This window comes from Numida meleagris, chromosome 6 (genome assembly GCF_002078875.1).
Source record: "Numida meleagris isolate 19003 breed g44 Domestic line chromosome 6, NumMel1.0, whole genome shotgun sequence".
Taxonomy (NCBI): Eukaryota; Metazoa; Chordata; class Aves; order Galliformes; family Numididae; genus Numida; species Numida meleagris.
The window spans coordinates 27530409-27553312 of NC_034414.1; the positions used below are offsets into that span (position 1 = coordinate 27530409).

At 36.7% G+C, this 22904-nt stretch overlaps 1 protein-coding gene across 4 annotated transcripts in view; it reads right to left on the minus strand.

The window, feature by feature from the left end:
* SIPA1L1 (signal induced proliferation associated 1 like 1) overlaps positions 1–22904 on the minus strand; it is a 197080-nt gene that overhangs the window by 35643 nt on the left and 138533 nt on the right. For all 4 annotated transcript variants that reach the window (XM_021403922.1, XM_021403919.1, XM_021403921.1 and 1 more), the window contains 6 exons: positions 22473–22647; positions 13174–13277; positions 11584–11741; positions 8072–8648; positions 6705–6979; positions 3664–3942 (listed from right to left, as the gene is read on the minus strand). In XM_021403922.1, the coding sequence (XP_021259597.1) occupies positions 3664–3942; positions 6705–6979; positions 8072–8648; positions 11584–11741; positions 13174–13277; positions 22473–22647 (1568 nt within the window). The remainder of the gene's footprint in view (positions 1–3663; positions 3943–6704; positions 6980–8071; positions 8649–11583; positions 11742–13173; positions 13278–22472; positions 22648–22904) is intronic.

The following is a 22904-nucleotide window of genomic DNA, read 5'->3' on the forward strand; positions in this document are numbered from 1 at the left end:
TGTGAGCTACTGAATGCACAGTGTCCCATGTGGACTAATTAATGTGAATTTATTGCATTTATATTACCACATCTTTCTGTCTTAATATTGCAGTAATATTACATATTTATATTAAGATATATAAAGTTTTTGATTATTTTTCCTGCTACTACAAACATGCGCATCAATCACGACTACATTCAAGTACACAGGACACTATGAGGAATAGTGAGAATTTAAGCCTATGCTAATAAGTTGCTTGCATGAAGACAACTCAATAAAGGCAAAAAGTACTCTGCAGGTTAGGCATTCGCCTGCCTTCCATCAGGGATTAAGTAAGCCACCCTTGCACCTACGATAGCAGGTCCTTAGTGATGCCAAGAGGTTTATATGATACAAAACTGAAATCCTCCTGTTTGCAGGACTGATAATGCAGCTTTTATATAACACAGTTAAATGAGCTGACACAAAAATAACAGGCAAAAATCTAAATTTGTTTCACTTGGTATTTATATTTAGAGAGTGTAGCTGTATAAAGTGATCATCAGTCAAATGTCTCCAGCAGGTAATTCAAAAAGAGTTACACTTTTATCACGTAAGGCCTGATAAATCAGAAATACTATAGTGCTTCTATTTAATTCTTAAAAATTCTACCTTGCTTGAACTACAGGTAACAGCAGCATTCGCCTCCTGTGATTAGTAGTGCTTGCTCCAAAAATCACCTGATATTCAAAGCTCAAGGAGCTACAAGGATCTACTCACTTATGTGCTTCTAGGCTTCCATGCCCCTTAACCACAGATCACAAGCCATACCAATCTCTGTTTCTTAGCATGGAAGAGATCGGTCATCACCGTCACTGCACTGCAGTCAACAAACAAAGAACGTGCTGTCAACGGCAGGAGCAAGGCATGATATAGGTCACCTTCAGTTTCAAAAAACTGACCATTAAAATCAGCCAAACATCAGCAAGTCTTGCATGGGGTTTTGGCACTGACAAAACAGAAATTATAGCTAGTGATATCTAGACCACAGCTATACTTCATTTCTGAAATTGCTTGATGATGCTGATCCTCACAGGTAAATTTCCAGCCCCACTGACAGTTAGGCAGCACCTTCCTTTGGAAAGTGAAGCCCTAATGGTAGTAAAGAATTAGAGGCAATCTACACAGCTTTGCTAATGAGCCATAATGAGGACCTATAACACTCCTCTGACTCGATTCTCAGCAGATGGCTGACAAAAGTAAGTTAAAACCAATAGAATGTTAAGGTGTTTTATATGAAAATAAGATTACTTCCTGTTAGACTGGTGACAACTTCAGCTTTGACTCTCACCAGTAAGGCACCAGTGGACTGGTGAGAAAGGAAAATGAGCCAGCCCTACTCTCAGCAGGACTAGAGATGGGAACACAAAAAGGGCTATGTTAGTAAGAGGGCTATGAAAAATCTCATTTTGGTTCATTTTAGAAATTTTACACAATAACAAAGGAAATATCTGAGATTTCTAAAATACAATGCTTCTGTTGAGCAGAAAACGACAAATAATCTTATTGAAGTAATCTTACTGTTTGTTTTTTCCTCCCTATTCCATATTCCTTTAAAATGGCATAACAGTATATTTCTTCACTTTAACTGGCAACACATTAACCTCATGCAGCTGCTGTTATATTTAAACTTGATCCAGCCAAGATTAACATGTTTAGAGCAGACAGATAAAATACATTTTCCAGCAAACAAAAAAGCTACTTTGGTAATATATGCTTCAGGATGAAAAAATCCAATATTATCCTTTTAAAGAAAAAAACTTAAATAATGTCTGGAGTGAAAACAAAAACAAAAAAAACCAACAGCTACATGCTTTGAAAATGAAGGAAATGGAAAGTTTAAGTTTCACTTTTTGGAAACAAATACTGAATATATGGAAATGTAATCTTCCCTTTGCAAAACATTTGTCAGGCCAGAACTCTCCTGTAGAAGCATCCAGTGAGTGGATAAATCCTGGATGCTTTACGAGTGTTGTGTTGTCCACATGGATTTTTATGTGCAAGAAAAGCACAGTTAATAATAGCACACCTCTCAGCACAGTCAGGGCCTCACTCTCCTCCACACAAGGAATGGAAGCAGCAACTCAAGATTCTGAACAAAACTCATTGGTTAGTACCATGAAAAGTCAGAAGCTTCAAGAAAAAACAGCAGTTCAGTTGTATCCGATGTTCTGCCACTCCCTGAAACTTTGCCCAGGTATTACTACGCCTCCCAAAATTACAGAGTGAGATTCTACAGCACTGGACAGACAGGAAAAAAAAAAGACAAACACCACACCCCACCAAAAGAAACCAAAACAGACCTACTCCTATTCCTTCAGACTCATCACATATCAGTCTCCAACTTTAACAGGCTAATACAGCATGAAGCCATGCAATTTTTATCTCGGTCCGAATATACCATGCGAGAGAGAACTAAGTCCAGTGTCTCACTGGCTTTTGCAGCCTTCTTCACAAAAACCCTTATCAGCTAAAGAAAAATCAATACTTACATATATATACACACACACAATATATATATACATATATACACACCACAGTATATAGATATGATATATGTTACCAGTAATTTCAGAGTTGCCAATTTTCTGATGATGCAAGTTCTAAGTACTCATCAATTGAGCTTACAGAAAGCTACAAAGGTGGGGGTGGGCAAGCATGAGACATACAGTCTAATTAGTTTAAGTGCAGAAGTATGACAACATCTAATGAAAAATAAAGAAGAAAATGAAGTCATCACCAATAAGCATAACTTGCTAATAATGTGGCCTACACAAGCTTCAAGTGATTCCACCTTGGTAGTTTTCTGGTCTTGGTTGTATCATCTTTTGATGTGTTTTATTATCCTAAATTCTTCTGGGTTTGAAAAAATGCTTGACCTTCTTTCATTACATCTCTAAATTTTCTACTTCATAAACCTTATTTGCACTTGATTTTTCCTAAGGAATTCTCCAAAACATGAGCTACGAGCTTATTTCCCTCAACAAAGCTCTTTGTGAATGCGGAGACACAACGGATTTGTACAGATAAGCAAAACAATGGTAGTTCATTTGAAAATGTGTCAGGATATGCCCGATACCTTTCTTAATAATAATTGCTTTCTTTCTTAAAAAGCAAACAAAAATTCCACGCTCTACAGAAATGCAAACTTTAAATAATCTATTCTCCAGCCTAAATAGTCTGAAAGTGTCCCAATCAATAAATCTGCCTTCTGTGCAGGTCAGTATTTCCTTACTGAACACTGTTAAATGCTACCTCTGTCTCAGGAGCTTTAGATTATTCCACCAAGCCCACAAAGAAGCTAGGAATTTTAATTTACTTCTTTAAAATACAGAGGTTCAGGAAAATTTAGATCTAAAACTCTGATGTGTCTCAGAAATTTAACAAAAATATTGGAATTGTAGAATATCACTCATTGCAGTGAAACATATCCTATCAATCCAGTAGCATGTCTTTTTGAGGTTAGTGAAGCCAAGAAAACGTATTTCCTTTTGGCTAATATTTCACTCTATTCATATTGCCTTTTGACTAATTAAAGACAAGAAAAAAAGCAGTCCTTAGATGCCAAATAAATCTATTGTGCTTTTTTCCAGACAAAATTTTGAACAGCAATAAAAAGCAATTTGTGAAGAAGATACATACCTCCGGCTCTCCAGTGGGCGCCCATCACTAGAGATACTTCGGGGGATGTTAGCTGCTCGTTCTGGGGGTGGCATTTTCCCTTCTCCTTTCCCTGAGCCAATTCTAGATGGCACTGGACTTTGAACTTGGGATGGTACCTGAGCCACATGAGGTCCCTGTCCTTTGTTTGCATTTCGCTGCCATTTGTTATTATTTCTGAAGGGAAATTTGAATTCATATGACATTCCTTCATTCACTTTGTATTCCATCACTGGCATACGGTAGTTTTCTGAACAACTTCTAGAAAAGAAAAAGGACAACAAAACAAAATGTTGCTATAAAAAACATTATTCTAATAAGCAAAACAAATATATTCTGTCCACAAGGATAAAATTTTGACAAATATACATAAGTGTATTTGCCTGAAATACTTATTGTGGTTAGTTGTTGACCTACAGAGATCATTTTCCCATGCAGAAGAAAAGAATGTCGTGCTCTGTAAACAATCAGTGCAAAACTTTCTATTATTAGCTCTTCCACTAAGTGACTATGCCATTAATGTTGAGAACTAGCAGCATCTCTTCCCAGTTAAAGTTTAAAACAAAATGGTAACCTGTTATCTGGCCACGCTGACATTGGGAAGTTCTGCAGTCTAGTAGGGATAACTGGAGTGAAACAGCTGGTGCTGAGGCCTTGTTGTCCACAACATACACATTTTTGGGGTATACTATGTTTTTTGACACTTTGGTCCAACTCTATCCTTAACTTAGCAGGTGGAAGGCACAAGGAGTGCCTCTGAAACACATGAAGTTCAGCTTCACCTGAAAGGAAATCAGTCTGTATGATGTGAAACACTGCAAGGTAAATGGAAATGATCAGGAAATTCATTTTCAAAGTCCATTCACTATCTAACTAAAATGATGATACCCCTCTTTTTTTTTTTGTAGACATTTTTACAGTTGGAGAAGCAAGAACACATAACTCCCTCTTGTTGCTGCTGTGTCATCAACTTCCAGGTCAGCCAACAATCTACTAAATGATCTCAGTGGCAATGTTTTAATGACTGTCTTTTAAGAGATATAACCTTAATAAGGTTCGCCTATGTGCAGTGTGTTAGTCTGTGGGGATCAGGGTATTTGGATGTGGGTGTGGGTTTTTTGGGTTTGTTTTTTGTTTTGCTTGTTTTTTTTATCTGCTATCGACGCATATGTGACTGCTGGCAAGGCGTCTCATCTAACTGCATCCCTGCTCTTCCTCCAACTTTATGTCAATCAATTTATTAGGATAGGAATTGCTTCTCCTGTGAATGTTCTGTACCAATCTTCATTTTAGTTATGGTCTGTATACGCTACTGTATTGTTAGAAATACTAAATGAACTCCAGAGGACCCCAGTGGAAGGACACAAGTCTTGAAAAACTGATTGCCAAAGAGATAATGCTTTGTGTAAAGATTTAAGCCCAATCTTCAGCAATATATGTAGGATAGCCAGCAATTCAATACACAGTTCCTAAATCTTAATGAGTTTGGATAAAGCAAGCAGGATAAACGATTCCTTTTAAAAAATTTATAATTAGGTAATAACCTACTATGAACATTTGTTCACTACAAGACAACAAAACCCATGGCTGCTGAGAACGGTATTTCTAAAAATGCAGTAATTTCTCTTCCCACTGTGCGTATGGATACACGAATGCTAAGCCTGCTTTCGCCTACACTTAATTTAGTTCAGGAATAATAGGATCTACGCTTTCCACACAGATTTTTCTGCTCTAATCCTTTTGCTATGATTGCAGCTGAACATTCCATTTGCTTGGGCTACTAAATACTGTTCAAAAGCTTTCTAAATACCTCATGGGTAACCTTATGCCACTGCACATTTTAATCCCTGACATATTCAATTTTCAATTGACAACTAGGGGACAAATAAAACTTCTTTCCTGTTTGCTACCAGTTAAAACAGGGTTTAGAATGGCTCACATTAGAAAACAAATATGGATTCTTCTAGTTTTTATGTAAATATAATGTCTTTGCTTGGAGACATATTTTCAGATTAATCTAATAAATGTACGTTTAAATTCAGCTCCAATGTTCCTAACTACACAAAGATTTAAGATCTATCCCTATGAAGGTATTACCTGATTAAAACACAGCAGTGCAAAACGAAGTCTCTGATTGCAAGGAACATATCGATCCTTTGTAACTGTACTTGATTTTCTTGGTAAATCTAACAGAAATCTTGAGCTAGACACTGGGCAAATTTAGTCTATCAAAGCTTATCCCATTTTAATCACATAGCATTTACAAGAAATTAATACAAGATGCTAGGAATGTGGTCGAATGCTACAGCCAACTGAAGAGTACAGGGGACGAGTGAAAAATACTAAAGTAAAAACTTTAGATAGTATGAGTTCCAGAAAAACGCAGACAATATACAATTTTGGAAAAAAGCATATGTTAATGTTTATTTCTAACCAAACTACATTTAAAACCTGTAAGAGCAAAAATAAAGTTAATACAAGCCTCAAGATGAACAAGGATTGGAAGTGAGAGAGAGGCAGGAAGATCTTCTATGGAGTAAAAAAAAAGAATTGCAATTTGGAGGAATTTCTCTGCTCAGATCCATAGATTTGATAGACTCTAGCACCTAACTTATTCCTTAAAGGAGAAAACTAAATGTCTATTCATAGCTTTCAAGAACTACATCCAGAGACACTGCAAGCTATCAACAAATGGGAAAGCAAGGAGGGAAACGTACAATTCTTTCTAATGCATATAAATGCACATTTCTCTATATGTTGTTTGATTTCCACATATAGCTTAAATGATACATATACTTATTTTGACATTTTATTAAGTAGCAGCATACAATAAATATTTTGCAGGACCCAGAATGTGAGAAATTTTCCTTAGCTTTTCTTTCACCTTACAGCTCTGGATGCTATCTTATAACCAGGTGCAGTTGTTTCTGGAGGTTAGCACTTATTCTCCAGCATTTCACCCACCTCCACCATCCTCCAAATCAAAATACAACTTCTGACTAAAGGCAGCTATTACACAGTACCTGCGTGGTGTGCAGTCCTCATATGGAGGGACAATGACGACCTTCACCGTTACCGATGTTCTCAGAAGATCAATCATTTGCTCATGGCTCAGAGTGGCTACAGCCACCTTACAGATTTCCACCAGCCTGCTACCCTGTCGCAGTCCTGCCTGCCATGCATACCCGTAGGGCTCAACATCTGCCACAATGCCTTCATAGTTTACATGGAAGCCAAGTTGACCCAGACCATTCCTACGCAGAGTCATTTCCACTGTTTCACATCCCTTAGTCACAAGCTGTGGATTGAAACAGGAAATTTAATGATTATCCATATAACTTCAGTGTTCATAAATGTAAAATAACTAATTTTTTGTATAATCAACCAACCCCCAGGACAACAGTAGGACACAATAAGGGAAAATATATATCCCAGTCCTGGGTATACAATCAAGAGAAACAATCTCATCACTGACTTTCAGTAGTCTGGTAATCCATGTTTTGCCTGGAAGTTTTTACCAAAACCACAGGAATTTTAGAAAAAAAACACAGCAGCCCGCAACAGATAACACATGGATTTAGACAAGTGTCTCTATTTTATCTTGGTAACTAGACAACCATGCTGTACATTTCCAGCTGCAAGATACTACAAGATTACTTTCAAACAGAATAATAATGTAGTGGCATAAGCTACTAGACAAAGTAAACTGTAATCCATGCCAACTCCTCTGTCTACCACGAACACGAATACAGTCAAGAGTAATTTAACAGGACATATTTTTCCCTTTTTCCTGGTCATTATATAACTACAGCTGTGAAATTACAGGCAAGATGGTGAAATAACACATTCTTTCATGACTTAATTGGATAAAAAATGAGCATAGCCACATGTTTTATATAAAGATACTATGATTCACTGCATTTTTATTTTATCATATCATATTGAGAAAATATCTTAGGCTTGCAATATGAATTAGGACTGCACCCTGCTAGCAACTTAATAAGACAAAGATATTAGAGTTTCATTTGAAACAAGATTCAACAGGCTTATAAACTGGAGAAAATATGGAAAAACATACAAAAGAAAAAAGGTGACATGCCAGTATCCATTGTGCAGGATCAACGTATGCATCTGAAGGCCCTGGGTTTTTTTGTTTTTTTTTTTAAAATACAGAGACAATTGACAGAGCCAGTTGATGTTGTCTGATAAACAATTAAAATCAGATCAATAGGGGATTTTGAGCAATAAAAGCAGGAAAGTCTTTATAGATTTAACAATTAGCAACAGGAACGGCTTCAGGAATCCCAAGCACTGATGCAACTGAAGCCTTATTGGTGGGGTGAGATGGGAAAGCAAAGAAGAGGAAGCAAACAAGAGAACACATTCTAACCTCCAGCCTTTTGACGATCTCTTTGATGTCATCAATGTTGCTGATGAAGCTCTCCAAAGAAACACATTCACCTCTCTCATAGAATATTTTTATATTTGTGTCTGTTGAAGTCCAACCTATCACATCTCGACAGGAGCAATTGAACACCACACTTTTTGTGTCCTGTTCAATGAGGACTACAAACTCATTAGAGACACCTAGGAGACAGTCTATTTCCATACCCTTGCTGTAGTCTTTTGCATGGACACTCCATACAATAGCACCAGAACTATAGATCTCTGCTCCTGGATAAGGCTTAGACTTCTCTTTCTTTTTTGAAGCAAGTGAGATGAAGGGGAATTTGCCAGAAGGATCAATAGGTGTGTTGGTGACATTCTTCTCTGCCAAGTCTTTCAAGTATTCTTGACGGGTCCTGGTGGCCATTGCACGAAACTTTTCTGATTTATGAGCAGCATTCTCTGCATTAATGACTTTGGCTAGTAAGAAGTCCCTGAACACGTTTGATTTAGGAAATGTGACGCCTTTTGGAATAGGTGGTCCAAAGGATGGTACATCTCTGGATCTTGTCACAGCAACGCTAAAAGAAATACAGAAATAAGGAAGAAGCGGAGTGTTTGACTGTATGTGAATTCAGCAGTTTTTGAATATATAAAATAAGTTTCCTTTTCTCCATAACCCCTCAATGTTTTTCTTCTTTTCCCAGAAATATACCTATATTTACATTTTAATCTTGCCAGTGTGCAGACCATGTCTCCCTTCTTGTATGAGCAGAAGGCCAAGTATTTCTGCATCTAAAATTTTTTGAGCCATCCTCAGTATCACAGCTTAGAGAGAACTTCAGATACAAAATCCTGCACTTCTCTGGGGGAGGGATAAAATAATCAGTTTGGTACTATAGGTCTGATTCTTGTTCCTTTTCATTATAACCAACAAACTCCTGACACATTCTATTACTCTAGCCTATAATTTAGGCAATTAAATTCCTGAAAGGCTCATTCACTCAGTCGTCTTTCCTAAGCAGAGATCATCAACTGCACTGCAACAGCTTTGTAACAACTACCGCTCTATCAATTCTAACCTGATTTAGCATGTCTAGAACTAGATATGAAAAGATATGAAAATTATTAACTAATTTTGGCCCGAATATCATGGTAATGGAGTCTTTATAAAGAAAACAAACACTTGGAAATACACTAGAAGTGCACATGATGGTTCACTTGGAAGGTTGGCTGTTACTAGTTCTACACTTTATTCTAACCTGTCTGACTCCTTAAACATAATTATTGAAATTCTCAAGTGAGTTATTTTGACAGAGAAGCCAGGCTTCCAAAATATTCTTTAACATAGGCAGGAGGGAGAATCACTGGCAAAGACAGTGCTTAATTTTATTCCTTTTATGCGGTTCTTTATATAAATTCCAGTACATTTTTATGCTCTATGGCTTCCTGTTTAGTCTAGAATTATGAATCAATGAAACTGTTCCCAACAATCCACTGAAAAGAGGTCAAACTTAGTTTGAAAACTTTCCTAGAAAAACTTTTCATAATCGAATTCTATAAATTTAAATCAAGTTGTTTGTACCAAGAAGAGAGGTTTAAAAAAAAAAGAGTTGAAAGGACTTTAGTCTTAATGACAGTACATAGAACATATAACACTCATCAATTAATGAGTATCCATCTCATCTGTCAGTCTCATCTGTGCACAAGCCTGAAGACCAACATGCATGAAGAAAATCACAAAATTGGCACTTAACATCTAGCCAATTCTAAAATCAACACTGACACTTATTTTTCTCCCATCTCCTCTCTCCTCCCCTTGAAATCCAGGTCTGTAGCACTAAAGCTGAAGTTCTCAAATAATTTTAATCACTACTAGTAATCAGTAAGATTCTAATTCTTTCCAGTTGCAAACACTTAAAAAAAGTTAAAAAAAAAAAAAAAAGATGTGAAAGCCTTTAGGCTAGACCTAGAATCCTGAGATATTTAAATTTATTATCGTATAAAGAGTATAAATCTTTACCATGCTTTACATAATGGTAACACATGAAATCACGAACCACAGTATTTAAAACAGCTAGCAAAAGCAGATCTGTCTCTGTGTTTGTAAATACACAAATTCAGATGGAAAATGTATCTGTAGTCCTGGTGGATTTCCTAGGATTTCCTACTTTTCATTTCCCTCAAAATAAGTTTCTGACAAAGTAAGAGCTGAAACGTGTCTAAAAATTTTAGAACTTGTGTCCACATAAACCAAGTAGCAGTTTGTCTTCAGAAGTACAACTCAAAATGAGAGCTGTAAGCAAACTTAAAACCCAAGCAACCTCTCAAACATACTAACGGGAATGGTTCACAATTTGTAGTCTTTTAGTATAAAGGACCAGGAAGCAATATGAAGATAAAAGAAGTCCACCCAGTTGTATACAGTCAACAACCTGCCTTACAACAAGTATCAACATAAGCATGCCTACTCTAGAAAAGTTTAATCCACATACAAAATTCAGCATTGCTTCTAGTACTGCTGCATGAAGAAACATTACCACAAGCTTGTGCGGAGGGAAAAACCTTCAAACCTTACCATTATTATGTGAAAAACATGAATATAACATCTCAAAGACACTGCACTCAACTGCCTTAGCTCTTCCTCTACGTAAGCATAGACTGAAGTGACACATTTATATTTCAGTAAAAAAAAAAATTTAAGGCTACCTCATTTCAAGATGATTATTCTAAATCCACTGCTCTGACATTTCATATTTTAAATTAAAAAATAAGAATTTGCTGAGATTAATCAACATTTTAAAATAAAGATACAGCAAGAGTTCAGGATGTAACAAAGGTAAGAAGTTTAACTGATCTTAAAAAAAAGCAAGTCAAAAGCATTATTTCTACACTTAATTTGGGTACGAAATTTACACTAAGTATGAATCTCATTTTGCAGTTCCTTCTTATATGTCACTATCAATTAGCATTTTCTCTTTTAGTAACTCTAAGGTTACACTAATTTTTTTTACTGCATAATGCTCTGGAATTGTATTTTTGGAGATAAACTAAGAAGGAACTAAAGATATTTCAGACAAAATATTTCCAAGAACTTAGCTTCTTTCTGAAGGTTTAATCATACTTTTCTCACTGCCCGCATTTCAAAAAGGGCACGTATGCTTAGATGCCTAAATTATCAGAACAAACAGTGAACTCGTAAAAATCAAAAAGGAAAAACTCTTCTAGAATACTTATGAAGAAGAGAAAAATGAGACTAGAATTTTAAAATCATTCCTGAATGCCTGACTAGAGAGTGAGCAAGAGTGAGTACATCCATTTCCTCACTGAATGTGGCTCCTTTAGATACTTATGTGCGCCTACACACTTTTTAAGAAACAATGTTCTAAATTCACATATCCCAAAATCTCCTTGACCCCAATCTTTCATCATGTTTTCCTACTGAGAATTTAAAAGAGGACTTACATCTCTCTTAGCACTCAGTTCCTTGTTTTCAGTGAAACTAGTGATAGTTACCTGTAGCAAACACTGTCGGTACAGGGACCGTGCACTCTCACAATGACAAAGACGTGCTGGAAGTGAGATCGAATGTTCTTTGGGCTGAACGGTTGTGCTCCAGGCTCCTGGAAAACTATTGTCACAATATCATTTCCAATATGTCGCTTTCTCAGAAGCTAAAAAAAATGAAGCAAACACATACGTTAAAAGATTTCTCACAGTTTTTAAAGTATTTATCCTTTTTTTCTATTACTATTGTTGAATTCTGTATTTCAAGCTGAAACCAAAACAGTTGATGATTTATATAAGTAGCATAATGTTAGCTATTCAGCTAATAATTTTCACACATAGGCATTTTCATAACAATTAATTCCTACATCTAATCTATAGTAAGGTCTTGTTAGAGAAAATTTGAAGCTAAATGGAAATGAGAAAAATAATAAACACTTGCTAGCATGTAATCACAGTCATCAATCAGTGATACGTGGAAGCTGGAAAACATTTCCCACTTCACACATTTTTACAAGCCAGAGATAGGTTCAATTTCAAGTTAAAATTGTTGTTGTTGTTGCTAAGACAGTCTATAATAATTATCTGATAGACTTTCATTAAATCTAAGACTACACTAAATAAGAAAGGTAAATTATTGCATAGTATTTAGTATACAAGAGGAAGCTATAAAGAACGCTGTGTTTTTTTTTATTGTTAAAGGAAATCCCAATTTTATTTGCAGGAACACAAACAAATCTTGAGATTAAAATGGATACACATCATACTCAACAACATAGTTGAGTGTTCAACAAGAAAAACGTAATGAACTTCATTCAAATTTATCAAGAAGGGAATTCACGTGAATACAGGACACTTCAATTAACAGCTCAGTTCCTGAAAAAGGCATCCTGGGATCCTTACTGGTCTTTCATTTCTCTCTCAGATCAAGGAAAATGTCTCTTTTTCTCTCCATAAATAAAGTGATAGTCTCAAATTAAACTTTGCAGTAGTCCAAGGAAAGCACGGAAGAAACATCGGGATTTTTTTTTTGCTGTTTTTCATCAGTCACATAATTGTTTAGTTTCTCTCTCCTTTTAAAGACCAGGAACTTCAAGTAACAAAACAGGTCAGCCTACAAAGTTCTTCAGTATATTAAAAAATATAAAAATAAAAGAAAATGAATTTGTCTCACATCTTCTTTAAAGCCGTTAAACAGCGTTCTGGACCCCCACTTATCACCTCTGATTCTGCACACATTACTGTTTGCTGAATCAAAGTATGATTGCCCTTGTTGAACAAGGCTGAAAACTGTCATGTAGCACATATGTAATACAAATGCACTACTGGCATTATAACATAAATATTTTAATGTAAAGTTTTACTAAATCATGCATAATGAGATAGAAAACAGACCTATGGAGAAAAATGTAGCTGCAGAGACCTACAGTGTACCTACAGTGACCTGCCTTGCTCATCTTTCTGACACAGATGGCCAGTTTCACTTCTGATTCTGTGTTTTCTTTGCTAGTAACAAATAAAATTTGTCATAATTATTCATTACTTCACCTACTCTTCAGACAGGAAAAATTAATTGTAAACAGTCATGGCCCGCCTTACCTGCTGTTTGTTGTTTGGAGTATATGGCAACATAGTAGAAACATGGAACATGATTTCATAGTCTTTGTATGTTGTATATAGAGAGTGAGTACCTGTTGAATCAGCTTCAGAAAGAGAAAATAAGAGCATTATTAAAAAACAAGTTCAAAATAAGGTTTCATTACTATCAATCAAAATCATCAGACAAGACAAGAATTCCTATTCATCCTCAATCCTAGCTTACATGAAAGCAAATAAAAACTTACCTAGAGTTTGTTCACCTGTCAAAGCAAAATGACACATAGTCTGCACGCATAACTTCACACACTTTTGTCAGTGATGAGTTTGCTAGGAATAAATAATTTTTCCCAGAATATCCTGAAAAAAGTCTATTTAAGCATGAAAGATGACAAGCATGGAGAAGAAACACGAAACATCTATAAATATGGGTGGGTACAGGCCTACAGAAACACCATTAACATGTGCATATCAGTACAGGGTACTAAGACAGAGCAGTCTAATAGAAAAAAAGGTATTCCTCACGGGAAATGCTCACATATGACATAGTTAAGTAAAATTTTCCTACTTTGTGTTAAAATAAGAGAGCGTTCTGGCTTCATTTGGTGGGCCATCTGGATCTGCATGGTTAGAAAGTCATTTGCTCATTATTTGGGTGCTGCTTTTGTACCCTTTGGAGCTTTACTTCTAAAATAATTGTGTTGATTTGAGGTTTTCTTTTGTTTCTTTTTTTTGAGGCAACACTTCCAAAGATTATACTTATTATTTTTTTCGGGGGTGGGGTTTGAACCCAACTCTGTCATTATCTCATCCAGAAATGGAAATGTACTTTTGCAGAGCAATGACAAACCAGAATAAACCAACAGCCAACTTTCAAAGTAGCTGGAAAATAAAATACATTTCGGTATGTGGACTGATTCTTTCTTTGGAAAGGGTATGCAGTAAGTTCATTGATGTTCTGGAAATTACATATGAATAACAAGATGTAATCATTTTCAGAAAGCACCCAGCATCTCAAGCTAATCAGAATGAAACTGAACGGTACAGAATGTGGAAAGGACTTCAAAAGGAAGGCAGACAACTAAATAGTGATGGACATATAACACGCAACATGAAAAAGAACAGAATGGGTTCTTTTAAGCATAAATACCAGGAATCTGAATTTACTGCAATGAGTCAGAAAAAGCCTTCACTAAAAGTGGTACTTAATGGAAAAGAGCAGTCAAAATAGAATTTTTGCATGCTTATAAAATAACGATGGAAAAAGCCCACAATGACATTATAATGCTGGTATATTAAGCAAAAGTGCTCTCTCCCTATTTTAAAAGTTATACAAAAAATAGAAGGACTCCAAAAACAGGCCACAAAAATAATTATACATGGATGGAGAGACTTCCACGTGGAGAGAAAATGATAAAAACTAGGATTATGAAGTTTAGAAAGAAAAAAAAGAACAGGATAATACTAAAGTTTATGAAGTGTTGGTTGAGGACAACACTTGGTTACAGACAAATTGGGAACTTCTATTCTTACTTTTTCGTTCTTAAATAAAAAATATCCACAAAAAAAACTTGAAAAACATTCCATTAATTTAAGAAGTAACACATTTAAAGCCAAAATAGTAAATGTACTCCATTACACATAACAGCTACCCACAGTGCAAAAAGCCAGGTTTCAAATAGAATTTTAGAAGTAACTGATTTACATACAGAAAAAAAGCATCATTCATATCTGAAGTTGTAATGTAAACATGCTACTACATTATACAATCTCAGTCATTTACAGCAAAAAAAAAGTTGATAAGCCTTTTAATACTACATGTTAGAATATTTTATATTAGCAGAGATCATGTTACTAAGGAAATGATGGTTTGTAAAGTATTTACAATAAAGCGAACTGATCATTTACCTAGATTTTGAGTATAAACTTTGACTTAAACTTTTATTTTCCTGTCAAATTTAGAAAAATTAAGGTAGTACTGCTATCAGTTAAAAACTGCAACATCATCCATAAAATGAAATGCAAAAATTTCTACATTAAAGACTGTATAGAGATTTTGCATTTGTAAATAATCTGTATTTACTAGAAAGGGAAAAAGAAAGCAAATGTGTTTCTAGAGTCTTATTAAAAAACTCAGTAAATGCTTTAAAGAGATTGGGCTCTTCAACACACAACACTGCTATCAAAAAAAAAAAAACAGCTAACTGCTGAATATTTTCTTTTTAATGCTAATTACAAAAGCTGAAGTGGAGTTATTTCATCTTGTGCTCAGTCTGCAGCGGCTTGCATCATTTGCTTGATTTTTTCAGTGCTTGCCGAAGGAGGCAGATGCACTTGAAAGTCACCCAAATGTCAATGTTCCTCCTCACTCTTTTTTTCCTTCCCTAAGTATGCAACTTTGTACATAATCTTTGAGAGCCAACAGAAATGTTAGAGAGAATGCAGAGGGATGGGGAGACTCTGACCTGTTATTAAAAATAACGCTCTAGGACAACAACTATGCATTTAAGCCAAACTTCCAACTTTCATGAATGGAGTTTGCTGCAGGCAGAAAAGGGTTCTTTCTTTGTCGTCCTACCCACCTCAAAGTGCACAGAAGTCTCACAACAGTATTGGTTCTGCAAATTCAGTAAGATACAATCCTAATAGCTTAATCATTCCAATAATTTTGCAAGAACTCCACAGCTTTAATCCCTCCGATTCAAATCCATTGTAAATATAAGTCCAAATCCTATACAGACCTGTGTATCTTCTTCACCCTTCACATTTCTTCTGTCTTGCAAGACCAGAATACTTCTACTGAAGCACAAATAAAATAATTACAGATATTTGCTTGAAATGAAATCACTGCCACTGCAGCAAAATCCAGGATTGGGCACTGGAATAGTATCCATCATTCCAAGGTGGGAACTGTCAGCCAACACTGCAATTGCCTTTAATTCTCATGTATTTAACAGAGGCCTTAGGGTTCTACAGATTCATGAGTGACTTTTTACACTGGGGACATGTTTTCTTGTCATCAGTTTACAGCATATCCATCGATGTTGTATTCTCAGTCTCATCCAAGTACTGGGTGTGCTTACTTTACTGCAGGTTTTTTCCTTCCACCATTATTCAATATTCAAAATCCATCCTATTAGTCTGTATTTCCAATGATTTTTAGTTATCTCCACAAGGACTATTTTAACAGGTTCCTATTTAGATGGTTTTTTTTTTCCCCAACACAAATAGTGCTCCAAATCATTATTGACAAAAATGATCGATAAGCTCAAGCAGAACCTTACTGAAGCCATATGACTCTGCCAGCAAGTTCCTACAGCAGCTTTTTGAAACCATACACTAAAAAAAAAACTGTATAAAAACAGTAAGATTAGAAAACCCAACTCAGTATTTAGAAGGAAAACCTTGCAAAAAACTGTAGGTAAACAAAAAATAAATGGTACCAATTGGGCAGGAGAAAGAACAGCCATTACTACAAACTGCAGCAGAGCTCACAAGTGAGAAGTACAATAACTGTTCCAGAGCTTCATACTGCTCCCATTTACATTTGCTGTCAAGATGTCCTGACTTATTCCTAATTTCTCCTAGTTATTGGTCCAACATCAGCACCTGTCAGACCTGCCTGCCTTTCTGTTATACACAAGGACAACACTGAGCATTCACACTCAACTTCTGTAACAGTAACCTCCTTTTCAGATACCTCTTCTGAGGACAGAACAGAATCCCTTATTTTCCAACATACAAACATTTATGTGTAACACAAATATAGACATTCAAATTTCTCCTCCTCCTTTCCCCCCCCAGCCCTTTTCAGCTTTTAAAATAATCCAAGAATATTTGATTTTTATTATTATATTTTTTATTTTTTGCCATTAGCCTCTCAGTGAATATTTCAGACCCAAAATTCTTTCTTACAAATTGCTGCAAAGAAGTGCATGGTAATCTGTTTATTAAATTAGAAACATTCTTGTTGATTTAAAAAACCTGATTTGAACACCAGTTTGAAGCCCATCCAGCTACATTTTTCATCTATTTAATATATTCTGTGCTGCTTTAATATTCTTCCAATGTCTTAAACAAGAATTCATGGAATATAAACATCTAATACAAAAACCTACCATTATCAGCTAAGCTGATAATCTCATCAAGTGGATTTTTCATGAACTCTTACAACTTATATTATCTCCTTTATTTCCTGCACCACAAACACCATGACACTGCTGAACAACAGCTCAGGTTACCAGGCCCAGCATCAGCCAGCTGCTTTAATTTACTATTTTAAAATACTGAGAAGTAAGACTGAGTGAGGGGGGAGGGAAATAACATGTGTTACAATTGGAAAATTAAGCCAAATGACTGAAGTTTTAATTTCAAAGATTACTGTGGTGTTTGTTACTTTAAAGTGATGCCTATAAACTTCCTAGCAACTGTGGGAGAGATGACATTTTCAAGCTCTATTTCCTATCCAAAGTCTGCAGGCTGCCAGAAGATAGACTGTTTCCCCCGTGGTAATGCTAGAAACTCACAAACAAAACTTTTAAAGTAGCAGTTCTTTTCCACCGTTGCACTGGCAGAGATCCAAAGCTAAAACTCTTAAAGCATCCAATATACTTAAATGGCCTTTCCGTTAATAGGATGAATAAGATTCCTTCTTTTAAAAGTTGGCACTTTTACAGATATTTACCAGTTAGGCCCATAACACTAAAATTTTCTAAGAACGACCGTTCTGAAATTGTCTTTTATTATAGCAATTTTACTTTTACTGATTTGCATAAAATACAAAAGTTTTGTGATTTTTTCCAGCGTAGATATAGAAATCAGCTTCTCTCCACCCTGAGAAAGTCCTCTATACTATCTTGCATCATGCATCTGCTTTTTCTAGATCACAAAGTATTGCAAAAGTAGAAAGTGGCAAAGTAGCCCACATAGCTTTGACCTTTCTTGCAAGCTGACGAACAATCATCTGTTTTTAAGAGCATCTTTACAATCAGCTGCACTGGCATGAAACAGATATTTTATTCAGGAAAACGTCCTGAATAACTAGAACAACTCAAGGTGGTAGCACAAGAAATATTTCATGAAGGTGGTCTCTAGCAACACAAAGCATAGAAATGGAAGAGAGAAGCTAGCTTCCTAGGCTGTGGGGGCCTCTATATACCACAGGAATTTCAACAAAATCCTATAAACCTAAGTCATGGCAAAACCACAACCTCTGCTCCACAGGCTTTTCACGTGAGGACAAGTGCACAAAAGACAGATTAGTTACTCAGGGCTACTATCAAATATGGACTGTCTTCGTGCATTCTGCTGTTCACCTATTCCCCATGTGTGAGATTCTGAATTCTGACCTGAAGGCCACCTCTGGACTTAAGCATTTTGCCTACCAATAATCTCACATAGAAACAAGAAGCAAGTACAAGCAGCCTTTCATCTCTTCCTCAGCTGAGAATGCAGATCTTTGGAGATGGTAGCAGCACAAATCTGTAATGATGTGCTCCTCAGCACACAGCTGGTCTTGAACAGGAGAAACTCTCGGCTCTTCATCCACCCGCAAGTCCTCAGGACTGCCACACAGCACCTGCTTGAGGCTCTGGCCACTGCATGATGAGCAGGATAGCGTGTTACCTCAGGGCTGCAGATACCAAAGACCTGGCTATACTACTGTGAACCAGCAGGGGCTCCCAGAACAGCTACTTTTGTTATGCCAGGAATTTCAGCTCCTAACAAAATATCAAGGAATAAAATTCCCATTGAAACTCCAGGATAAACCTGATTTTAATTACATTCCCGCTTAATTCATATAGATGCCTTTAGGCTATTCAGTATGTCTCACACGGCTTCCCATACCACTCTCAAGGAGACAGGTTTCTGAGACTGTCATTTAACAAGCACTACAGACAAAGAAAACTTTGCTTTTTTTCTCTTCCACCACCGGGCAGCTACTCCCAGCATTGTGCTTCTTTCCTCCCTGTGCTGCTGCTTTTTAATGCTGTGTCAAGTTAAATATTCACTCAATTATAGCAGCCCCAAATTTGCTTCACTAAATATTTAGTAAAGGCTGAAGACCTTCAGCTAAATTGATGTTTCTTCTTAATAGTCTGTGTCTATACAGAATACACAATAATGGCTCCCAAATGAAGCTATCCCAAAGAGCCTAGTGCTGTGTCCTCAAAAACATTTATCTTCTCCCATTTCCTTTTTTTGCATATTGGCAGAAAGGAAAAATAGCTCAATTAACATCAATCACAAAAGTTTGTTTCTGTTGTTCACATTTGCTGCTATCTAAACATGCCATGTTAAGAACTCATGTATGCTGTGCAGTCCCCATATTACTTCAGCGATCCTGCAGACAACCGTACAGATTTCCGGCAATTTACAGAGTTCCAGCTGATGAGTTTCTGCACAAGAAAACTTGCAAACTTTGACTGAAACAAAATTTAGGAAACATTTCATGAAAGGAGCAGTTCCCAATTACCATCCCCTTCCTTTCTGATCACAGCGAGCCCTTTGTATTTTTGTATTTTCAGAGCAGGTAGGGCACATGCACTACTTGAAGTAGAAAAAGACATCAGCTCTTAGCATGGAGAAGAACAGCTTTATTACAAGAGAATGAGTCTTAAAACTAGGAGAGTTTCAGTCAATTCAAATTTTACAGATATGTCTCTCCAACAAGGACATATTATTGTACATAAAAAAGTAAAATTTGACGAAACTATTTCCCCAAGTCAGAAGGAACAAGAAGGAACTAAAACACTGCTGGAAAATTCTGTTGCTTAGGAGAACATTTCAAACAAGTATGTAGGACAGTTGCAGCCTTCATAGTCCATCTGATCAGATGAATCAACTCCTCATCATATGGCATTTACATGTGCTAGAAACCAATGCGTGGACTGTCACCAAAGAAGCTGGTAACAGTCCAAAGGTTTTTTTCAGATGCCTTACAATAACTAAACCAAAAGAAAGGGAAGACACAATTTTAGTGTATCTACTAAAAGTAAAAAGGTTACAATATAAAGCAAGAAGCTGTGAAATCGGGAATAATATTTTTGGTTTTCTGTACCCTTGATTTTTGACTTGGCTTATTTTTTAAGTGACAAACTAACACTTCAGAGTTGCAAAAAAGGAAACTTAACCCTAGAATATAATGTATGATGTATCTCCAGTAAAGGAAAGAAAACGTTAAAGAAACTCTGTGGATCTCTTTTGGAATAGGACATTTAGTTATAGCCAGTAAAATTAATGAGATTGTATTCAAACTGAGGTAAGTGCAAAAGGAAGTTACCAGGTAAAACTGTGCATGGGGAAAGCAGAGAAATCCACATCTCCCAAATTGATAAAAACAACTTGGCTATTAGGGTTAACATCAGTAAAGCACAGAGGAGACAACTGCAATATTTAAATGCACTCAAGAGAATAAATGCAACAAGTGAAACTTAAGTATTGCAACTAAAAGACTAAGTTGGCTCAATGGTAAACATGAGGAACAGATATTAAATTAAATATAAAAGCATGGCAAGTTTTCTAATCCTCACAGTAGCGATGCTTAGGCTGATCAAAAATAGCACAAGGGGATGGCAACAGGTTCCCTACAAGCACCAAACACACAAGGAGAAATGTTGGAATATTAAAGAAGAGCAAGTTACTGCATTTGTGGTAGGAGAATCGTGGCAAAAGCAGTTTTTGATGGACTCAACTTGATGAATGCTTTTCTGCTGTTAGGACTCAACTCCTTAAATGCCTTTGCTGCAAGTGAATAAAATAGCAAAAAATCTCAATAGAAGTTGGTTAGTTCCAATATTCGAAGGAAAGGAAGATAGGCCAAAATTGTCTCATGTATCTTTACATAGATTTACAAATTGAATAAACCAGCAGTAGCTGATAAACAGGTATTTCACAAACTCTACTCAAAAAAATTCAGTATTTCTTTGATAGTTTCTGTCACCTAAAATCATCTTTCAACTGCGTTTTTGCTGCAATCTTTTATAGTTATAGTTGATAATACAACTGTCAAAAATAGTCTAATTTCTATAAATCTAAAGAAAAATCAGAGGCAAGAATACATTTGATAGCAGGAAAAACAGCTTAGAAGAGAAATTACATGCAACAGACAACAGATCAACTTTTTGAGCCTGTCCACTAGCATATTATTCAAGAAATTCATGACATACCAACTGTTTTGATTATTCATTACACAATACAGTAATGATGGGTTCGCAATGCTGATAACAGTTCCATAGTCTACTGGTTTCTTGATGCAGCTTTAGTGATAATTTCAAACAAAATCAGTATAAAAGTCCAATAATTATCAAGACCATATGTGTCTGCGTGAAAGTACATACTTGCTCTGCTTTCACTTTCAATATTGAACAACTTGCTTCTCACTGCAGAGGCTATTTTTAACAGTTCTGTGAAAAAAATCAGTTAGAATCATAGAATCATAGAATGGCTTGGGTTGAAAAGGACCTCAAAGATCATCGAGTCTCAACCCCCCTGCCAAGTGCAGGGTCGCCAACCACTAGACCAGGCTGCCCAGAGCCACGTCCAGTCTGGCCTTGAATGCCTCCAGGGACGGGGCATCCACAACCTCCCTGGGCAACCTGTTCCAGTGCGTCACCACCCTCTGCGTGAAAAACTTCCTCCTAATATCTAACCTAAATCTCCCCTGTCTCAGCTTAAAACCATTCCCCCTTGTCCTATCACTATCCACCCTCACAAACAATCGATCCCCCTCCTGTTTATACGCTCCCTTCAAGTATTGGAAGACCACAATGAGGTCTCCCCGGAGCCTTCTCTTCTCCAAACTGAACAAGCCCAGTTCCCTCAACCTTTCCTCATAGGAGAGGTGCTCCAGCCCTCTGATCATCTTGGTCGCCCTCCTCTGCACTCGTTCCAACAGCTCCACGTCCTTCTTGTGCTGGGAGCCCCAGGCCTGGACACAGTACTCCAGATGGGGCCTCACGAGAGCCGAGTAGAGGGGGACCACCACCTCCCTCTCCCTGCTGACCACTCCTCTTTTAATGCAGCCCAGAACATAGTTGGCCCTCCGGGCTGCCAGCACACACTGCTGGCTCATGTCCAGCCTCTCGTCCACCAGGACCCCCAAGTCCCTCTCCGCAGGGCTGCTTTCAAGTACCTCTTCCCCCAGGTTGTATAAATACCTGGGATTGCCCCGACCCAAGTGCAGCACCCTGCACTTGGCCTTGTTAAACCTCATTAAGTTCTCATGGGCCCACTTGTCCAGCCTGTCCAGTTAGTAACTATATTATGTATTTTGTTCACTTAAGAGAAAAAAAATGCCTTACTCTTCGTATCCAGCTGAGCACGATACTTTTCAAATCCTTTGAGCCGAACTCGTTCTCCCAAGAGCTGAAGAAACTCTTCAAAGGCTGGGCCTGCCGATTCATTATTGTACATTTCCTCTTCTGTGCTTTGCCCAGCTTTGCAGTACATGATACCCACCTTAAGCTGGTAACTTAACTGCAAAGAGAATAAGATAACAATTTTGCATGTATGACAAGTGATATAATAGCTTATTTACTGAATCCACTTCAGATTGTTTTTTATTAAACCCTTAATTAGCAAAGAAAAAAATGCCAACGATCAGTCTAATTTCCAAAAGCTTTTGTTGTTTTTCACCATAATTGCCTTGATGACAGCATATTTAATGTGAAGAGGTAGAACTGCTTTCCAAAGTGAAACAAACACTGATGTTCCTATTTTCTTGAAGAAGACAC